Genomic DNA, 9364 nt, shown 5'->3' with positions numbered 1-9364 from the left:
CATAGGATTTTCCTTGAGCCAAATAGTAAACCTTCCATTGAACACCAAAGAAGATTGAATCCTACAATGAAGGATGTTGTGAAAAAGGAAATCCTAAAATTACTAGCTGCTGGAATTATTTACCCTATTTCTGACAGTGAGTGGGTTAGTCCTGTGCATGTTGTACCAAAAAAAGGTGGGGTGACAGTTGTTAAAAATGAGAATAATGAATTGATACCCACTAGAACTGTTACAGGTTGGAGAATGTGCATAGACTATAGGAAGTTGAACAATGCTACAAGAAAAGACCATTTTCCCCTTCCTTTTATAGATCAAATGTTAGAGAGATTAGCCAAGCATTCATTCTTTTGTTACTTAGATGGATATTCTGGTTTCTTTCAAATTCCAATCCATCCTGATGACCAAGAAAAAACTACCTTTACCTGTCCCTATGGCACCTTTGCCTATCGAAGGATGACATTCGGATTGTGTAATGCGCCTGGCACATTTCAAAGGTGCATGATGGCCATTTTTTCTGATTTTGTTGAAGAAATTATGGAGGTCTTCATGGATGACTTTTCAGTATATGGCACTAATTTTGATTCATGCTTGACTAATTTGTCTAAAATCTTGCAGAGATGTGCTGATAATGATCTGGTGTTGAATTGGGAGAAATGCCACTTTATGGTCCAAGAGGGGATCGTTCTAGGGCATTTGATCTCAAACCGGGGAATAGAAGTAGATAGAGCCAAAATAAAAATTATTGAAAAAATGCCTCCTTTAACCACTGTCAAAGGAGTGCGGAGTTTTCTTGGACATGCCGGGTTTTACCGGCGATTTATTCAGGATTTTTCTAAACTTGCTAAACCCTTAACAAATCTTTTGAATCATGATGTTAAATTTGATTTTAATCAAGATTGTATGGTTGCTTTATGCAGGTTGAAGACGGCCTTAACAACAGCTCCTATCATGCAACCCCCGGATTGGACTTTGCCATTCGAAATTATGTGTGATGCAAGCGAGTTTGCTGTTGGAGCTGTCCTTGGCCAGCGGAAAGATAGGAAACCTTATGCCATTTACTATGCAAGCCGAACCCTTGATGAAGCTCAAGTTAATTATGCTACAACTGAAAAGGAGTTCCTTGCGGTAGTATTTGCACTCAATAAATTTCGTTCTTATTTGGTCAACTCAAAGGTAATAGTTTTCACTAACCATGCAGTAATAAGGTATTTAATGAGCAAGAAAGAAGCTAAATCTAGGTTGATTAGATGGATTTTGTTACTTCAAGAATTTGATTTGGAAATAAGAGATAAAAAAAATGTGTTGAGAATGTGGTGGCTGATCACCTTTCTAGGATGAAAACTGAAAATAAAGATGATGAAATTGTGCCAATTGATGAGTTTTTCATGAATGAGCAGCTGTATGTGTTGAATTCTGCACTTCCATGGTTTGCTGATATTGTGAATTTCTTGTCTTGTGGTGTCTTGCCACCTGATTTATCTTGGCAGCAAAAGAAAAGATTCTTGCATGATGTTAAATTTTATTCTTGGGAAGAACCTCTTTTGTTTAGGAGATGTAATGATGGAATAATTAGGAGATGTATACCAGAGGAAGAAATAAATGATGTTATTTACCATTGTCATTCCTCTGAATATGGTGGTCATTTTAGTGTCTCAAAAACTGTTGAAAAAGTCTTGACATCAGGTTTCTATTGGCCTAAAATGTTCAAACATGTGAGAGACTTTGTAAGCAAGTGTGATAGGTGCCAAAGGGTAGGCAACATTTCCAAAAGAGATGAGATGCCCCAACAGTCCATATTAGAAGTTGAATTGTTTGATGTGTGGGGAATTGATTTCATGGAGCCATTTCCATCTTCTTATGGGAATAAATATATCTTGATAGGGGTGGACTATGTATCTAAATGGGTAGAAGCTATTGCTACACCTACCAATGATGCAAAAGTTGTGATGAAATTTCTGAAAAAATTTGTTTTGACCAGATTTGGTGCCCCACGTGCCATAATCAGTGATGGTGGTAGCCATTTTTGCAACCACCAATTTGAAAAATTGATGAGAAAGTATGGGGTAAAGCATAGGATTGCCACACCATATCACCCTAAAACAAATGGCCAAGTAGAAATCACAAATAGAGAAATCAAGCAAATCTTGGAGAAAACTGTCAATAAGTCCAGAAAAGATTGGTCCCTTAAATTAGATGACACTCTTTGGGCATATAGAACAGCATTTAAAACCCCCATAGGAACTACACCTTATAGGTTAGTTTTTGGGAAATCATGCCACTTGCCCGTAGAGTTAGAACATAAAGCTTATTGGGCCATTAGAGCAATCAATTTTGATTTACAAGCTGCTGGACACAAAAGACTTTTGCAACTTGATGAACTAGAAGAATTGAGACTTGATGCTTATGAAAATGCTAGGATCTATAAAGAAAGAACTAAAAAATGGCATGATAAGCATATCAAGAAAAAGAACTTTAAAGAAGGAGATTTAGTTCTCTTATTCAATTCAAGGTTGAAATTTTTTCCAGGAAAATTAAAATCGAGGTGGTCCGGTCCATTTAAAACTGTGAAAGTTTTCCCCCATGGTGCTGTTGAAATTTTTGGTGAAAAATCGGGTAATTTCAAGGTAAATGGGCAAAGGTTGAGGCATTATTCAGTTGGTGAGCCAATTGAGAAGATAGCAACTTGCTATCTTTCTCATTCTCCATAACATCTTGAGCGAGTATGGTCAAGCTAAAGACCTAAACTTAGCATTTTTGTGCATAACTCCCAATTTTTCATTGATTCTTTATTTCTTTCCTATATATATTTGTTTTAAGTTTCTCTATACTCCTTATTCAGAGTTTAACATTGTTCTAATTTCCTTGTGCAGATGGAATACAATGCATTGCAAGCAAATGAGCATATAAAAAATTTTTGTTTTAGTCTAGCTTTAAATTTTTAGCCTTAAATTTTAGTTTTAAATTTGTTCACTTACTTTGCTGGTACATATTGCTGGTTTCATTGCCCTTTTTGTTAATTTCAAGAGAAAATTTTTCCAAATTTTGACATCTTGGATTAAAAGGAAAATTATTTGAATTTGGATGTGTAAATTGGTGCTTTGAAAAATTATTTTTTATGAGTATTTGATGAACATAACAAGTTGAACAATTAGAATTCATGTTATGAAGGTTTAATCATTTGAAATCTAATTTGTTTCAATTTTTTAGGTGCTATGAAATTTGGTCAAATTTGGGCAGTAGATTGCACAACCTGCGACATAACCGGGTTTGCTTGTGTCACCGTTTATGTTCGCTGGGCACATTTTTGGGCAGATTGTTGCACAACCTGCGACATAACCGGGTTTGCTTGTGTCACCGCTTATGTTCGCTGGGCACATCTTTGGGCAGATTGTTGCACAACTTCCGACACAACCCCCCTATCCTTATGTTCTAACTTGTGTCGCCTGTTTGTTTTGCAGGATAAAAACTTCCTTCACCAGAATGGGCTAGCAGCTACCCCAAGCCCAAGCCCAAAAGCCCACTAACCCATTTTGTATACTAATAATAATAAACCAAATCCAAAGCCCAAAAACTAAACCCCACACCCAAGCCCAAAACCCAAACCTAAAGCCCTAACCCGATAACCCACTAACTCCTTCTTCCTCTCGACATCGCCCCGACACAGACCTCTTCGCCGTAACCTTCATCTTCGCCGTAACCTCCACCACCCTCCATTCCTCTTCAACTTCTCTACATTCTCTTCCTTTTTCGATCATGCCCCTCCATTTCGCCATGCCCGACTCCCCACTCTCTTTCGAAAACTCACCTCCCCACTCCTCACAGCCGCCGCAGCCCCAAACCACTCCACCCATGAATGCCGACCCATCGCCGGCCCATTCTGGTGACGCCCCAATCGCCACATTCAAGAAGAAAAAGGTGAAAAGCATTAAGCCACACAAATCAACGGGCGGCGTCAAGAGGAAGCGACCCGAACCGGCCACACAACAACCCCCAATCCTGCCTCCGATGCCTGCCGCACCTGTTGTCCGACGTGGCATCCCAAAGTCGGCGGTCAAGCGCCCCGGTACATCTAAAGGTAACTTTGCAATTCCCTCCTCTTTGCCTACTGCTACACACTGGGTATTACCTACTGCCGACATGAAAAGAAATAAGGCAAGAGTCGTAGCTCGACAAATGGTCCAAACTCGGTATTTAGATGTGTCTACACTTAAATCCTTGAAGATATATGATGAAATACAGACTCTGTTAGATGCTTTAGGTTGGGTGCGATTTGCACATAAACAGGAACTGGTCTACCCCATTTTAGTGCAGGAATTTATGGACTCCCTGTCCACTAATGAGCATAAAATTGCATTGGATAATGACTTGACAATCAATTTTAGATGCCTTGGTCAAGATAGGGTGCTGTCTATGGATAATTTTCACCATATATTTGGCTTTCCACCTGATGGTCTGTTCAAAATACCTGCTAGCCAAAGGGACTATAATGGGTATGAATTTTGGCAGCAAATTGCACCCTCAGCAGGTACCCTCAAACCGGGGCACAGTAAGGCCTCCAAGATTGAGAATCATGCCTTAAGATTGCTTCAGCGACTAATTGCAAATACAATTTTAGGAAGAGGAACTAGTGTTGGCACAATGTCACAGTATGATCTATTCTTTTTGTGGTGTGCAAAAACTGGCAAAAAAGCTTCCCCTGGTTATTATTTTTGCCGTCATGTGATCCGCCAGACTACTAGGGGTACTGGTAACATTGTGTTTGGAGGTTTGGTAACATTGTGTTTGGAGGTTTGGTCACACACATTGCACATTATTTTGGCTTTAATCCTCAAATTCACAAGTGTCCTGCTCTTCCAAATAGTTTGCTATTTTTGGATGGACCTCATTTGGCCAACCAAAAATTTTGTATAAAAAATGAGGTTACCAAGCTGTATGAGATTCCTGCACTAACAAAACCACCACCTGGTTCTCCAACTGCAATTAGCTCCTCCTCAGCATCTGAGCGACCATTTGAGCAGCCTTTTACACAACCTTCACGCCAGGCTCCACCAGCTGCCCAACCTGCTTCATCAACAGCTTCTGGACCATCCATAGCAACTCTTCTGACATTCATGGAGAACCTCAGTGATGAGATCTATTCTTTGCGGCAAATGACGGATGTCTCTTTTCAAACATTACGGGATTTAGCATATATATATTTGGATAGAAGTGCTGAAATGCAAGACGAGTTGAAAGTCATGCGAGCTAAGCTGGAGAAGATCGAAACAAACCAGGCACTGATTTTGAGCATCATCTCTCCACAGCAACCACCAAAAGCACCACCACCTCCACAAGATGGCAAGGGCAAAGGAGTTCTCATACCTGACTGACCAGCTTTTATTCTCCATTTACATTTCATGTCTTTAATTTCGTTGCTTAATTAATTAGTATTTTGAACTTATTTAGTTAATATTTTGCTTGTGTTGTTTTTTCTTTTACTTGAACCATTTACTTATTCAGTTTTTTTTTTAGTTCCTCATAAAATACATTTTTCTTTTATATCTTTAGTACTTTGCTCATTTGCTTTGATATGCTCCTTCGGAATTTACACTTGATGATTATATTTTTGCGCTTAACTTCCCTATTCCAAATTTTTGAGTCTAATTGATTTAATCGATTCCATTGCACTGTTTCTTTTGCAATGAGTGCAGCAGCTGTCCAAAATTTTATCTAATTAAATTGGCTGCACTTCAATGAGGTAACAATTCTCGTCTCAGCTTGTGTCACTTTCAACACAAGTTGTGTTATCGCTTATGCAACAGGGTAATAATTCTTTATGCACATATGAGCTACCCATTTTCTGCACATATAACCCAATTATCCCATTCCTTGCACTCTTCTAACATTGAGGACAATGTTCATTCTGAGTATGGGGGAGAGGGTAAATTTTTTGCAAAAATTATTTTTCTTTTTCGTTTGCATATAGCGATACATTCATTACCTCATACTTGTACATATTCACTCATATACACTGCATATAGCTTCATATATACTTAGTTATGCATACTTAGTTGCATATAGATTCATTATACATTTATACATTCATGCATTTCATTAGCTCATTAGCTCATTTAAAATTTTTGAATTTTTAAACTAGTCTTTGAACTCCATAAGCCACTTATTCAAGCAATCCAACTTACCTTTAGATGGTTAGTGGAATGAAAGTTCCAGCTGGGTACAAAGTCTTAAGCATTATTCTTTCTCTTACTTAATAGCTGAAAATTAATACATTCATCTAGGTATGCAGATTCTGATTAGTTATTTTGAGTTTTGAGTGTCTGGATAAGTCTTTAAGGAAGAAAATGGTCATTGTCATCTCACCATTCCTAGAACAAGCATCTTAGATCTTTCAAAGCGAAATTTTTAACTTGCATTTGATAAGAATATGATTTAGGCATTCCTTCATATTTTAAACCTCACATTTAGCCTTAACCTACCTTAATTTCATTTCAACCCTTGCAAACCCCCTTGAACCTTAATTCCCTAATTTCTTTGGAATCCAAATCATTTACCTAGCCATTAAACCTAAACACTACCACCCATTTATGAGAATAATATTTTAGCAATTAAGTGCATAAAAAAATATATAAAAAAAAACATGGAGGATTGAAACATCTTGAAAAGTGCTAGAGTAATTGTGAAAAGTTGATATAAAAAAATGGTCGCCAAAATATCCCAAAGGTAATTTTGGGTGTGACATGAAATAGGGACACATACAAATATATATAAAAATAAAAAGAGAAAAAAAAAGTAGTATAAAAAGTAGTCCCTTTATATAATCATTGTGATAGCACTTGAGATTCATTGTAAATTTCTTTCCTCTTGATAAAAAAATTAAAAAAAATTAAAAAAAAAATGGATGCACTTTGAGTTTCATGATTAATATTATTCTCATATTTTGTTTACCTTATTCCCTTTCTTTGTTAACCATAATTTTACCCTATTGGACCCCATTACAACCCTTAAAAAGACCTATTTGTTGCTTGGGTTGATCAGTTAATTCTTAGCTATTCTGTAATTATTGAGAGTGCTTGTTTCATTCTTTGTGCTTTGCTGATGGGAATTTGGAATGTTTGTGGCTAGAGGTAAGTTGGTAGTTTGGATTAGTGATTTTCGTGTTTTCACATATACTAAGAAAAAATTGAAATTTTATTAAAATACCAAACTAGCAACAACAAGTAAAAGTCAAGGTCAGACCAAAATACATCACTGTATCAATGTTGGATTTGATTATTTATACATATAGCCCTGAAAGAAAATAGAAAAGAGGAACGATTGCAGTTAAAATCATTGTCGAGCTTTGCACCAGCAGCTTCATTGCCTGCCACACATTTGCTGCATACTGAAAGAGGCTTGATTCATCATGCCATTGAATGTAGTCCCAAAGAGGCTCAGCCCATAATTCATTGCACGAGCAGCATAATAAGGTGCTACGTATCCTTCCACCCCCACCTGCACACCAGCCCAATATGGATTATATGCATAAGAGCCAACAGGCATCAAAAGGCTGTGAGAGTCATCTTGAGAATTTTTTAATCCTCTCTTTTTCTTTCCTCCCTTGCTAAAAACCAAATTTTGCTGAACTTCATCCTCAGCCACATTCCTATTCTTTCCTCCCTCGCTAGAAACCACCTCTTCCTGCACTTCTTCCTCAACCACCAGAACACTTCCTTGTGATGCTGTATCCTTCATTCTCGTTGACCCAATAGTGGCTTCAGATATATCAGCTGCTCTTGTCGTTCTAGGTTTTTTAGCAATCTGGTAAGGATCATCAAGAAGCTTCCTTTTGTTTGCTTTGTCTTCTATATTATCAAGTGTTGTCTTCTTCGCTTCCTGAAATGATCCTGCAGGTAGTTTTGTTGTCGAAATCTGAGGTTGGAAACAGTGAGCCGATTCCACATCCATAACTCGAAAAGAGTTGATTTTGGGATTTTCACCGCTACTGCTATTACCACAACTAGACTCCACAAAGCAATTAATTGTATATCTAAGTGTCATGTTTGGAATCAGAGAATCAGCAAGGACGTTTGCTGCACCACATACACATTTCAACTTAGGGATGATTAGATGGTCTCTAATACATTTATCACAAAAGCTCTTGAAACAGCATTTGCTAGTCAATACAGCATCTTTCATTATTTGCTTGCACAAGGGGCAGAGGAGTTCTGGTGGAAGATCACTAACAGACCAGGATCTCTTTGAAGGGAAGCAGCCAAAAATTTCCTTCCTAAAAGCATCATCATTAGGCTGCAAAACAGCAGTTTCACCACTTGACAAAACATAAGAGCCATCTGCGTTTGTCACCAGCATCGACTTGGGAATACCAGTAGGAGGCCTTACTCTTTTGAAATCATAATTTGGATCTCCATTTGTTGGGCAATACTGAATAAAATGTCCCGGCACCTTACACCTGTGACATATATAACCTTCTGGAGGTGTTTTCTTCCGCAATCCGCCAAAACTATGGCCATCCATTCTTCCGCAACCCCTACGATTCACGCCTTGGGTCCTAGAACCCACACCAATAGAACCTTCAAGCTGCCAGTCCAAGGCTGTAGTATTGACTAAAGCCTTAATCTTGCTGTCCTCATCAGATTCCACATCTACACTTGTCATGCTAGACTGAGCTGGCTTCATTCTGGGAATCACAAACACATCGTCCCCAAACCCATCATCATATCCAAAACTTGCGTCTCCACTGCATTTTGTTGAGGACAAACTAGTAATAGTACTTGCAGACACAGAACTAACACCAGTATTTACGGGGTTGCTTCTGGATGCAGCAGTAACAACAGTTTCAGTATTGGATGAACCAGTGCGATAAGAGGAACTAAGTGGCTGTTGCTTTTCAATAACAACAATAGTTGCAGTGTCTACGGGCTTGCCACGCCTCGTTCCAGGAATACGGCGAATCAAGACACGAGTATTGTTAGGAATCAACATATCATCAACATAACAATCATTGGTCTGGGCATTAATGACCACAAGGTCCAAATCAGTACCAAAACATAGACCATTAGAATGAGACTTCATATTAGATTTATACTTATATTCAAAAATTTTCCTTTTCAAAGCATCAACAGAAATAATGGAGCCATCCACAGAGATGGAATCATACTCTTTGGCACTGAAAAATTTAAAATATATCGGCATCGAATTGAATAGTAACGGAAGAATACAAACTTTAATATCAGAGAGAGAAATTGATATTTCACTCGTATACAAGAGGATCAAAAAGTATAATCAACATGCGATCGAATTGTAAAGTGCCCAGTGAAACAGAAATTTTTGTACGCCAATCTGCAGGCATAGCCATAGACGCGCA

The 9364-nt window shown here is 38.1% G+C and overlaps 1 protein-coding gene across 1 annotated transcript; it reads right to left on the bottom strand.

The window, feature by feature from the left end:
• Window positions 1-7234: 7234 nt before the first annotated feature.
• On the bottom strand, window positions 7235-9117 carry LOC131170554 (E3 ubiquitin ligase PQT3-like). Its single transcript, XM_058129791.1, has one exon. The coding sequence runs from the start codon at window positions 9070-9072 to the stop codon at window positions 7354-7356; it is 1719 nt and encodes a 572-aa protein (XP_057985774.1). The 5' UTR covers window positions 9073-9117; the 3' UTR covers window positions 7235-7353.
• Window positions 9118-9364: the final 247 nt, after the last annotated feature.

Source organism: Hevea brasiliensis, chromosome 11 (assembly GCF_030052815.1).
Source record: "Hevea brasiliensis isolate MT/VB/25A 57/8 chromosome 11, ASM3005281v1, whole genome shotgun sequence".
NCBI lineage: Eukaryota > Viridiplantae > Streptophyta > Magnoliopsida > Malpighiales > Euphorbiaceae > Hevea > Hevea brasiliensis.
This window is presented reverse-complemented; position numbering and strand designations above follow the sequence as displayed.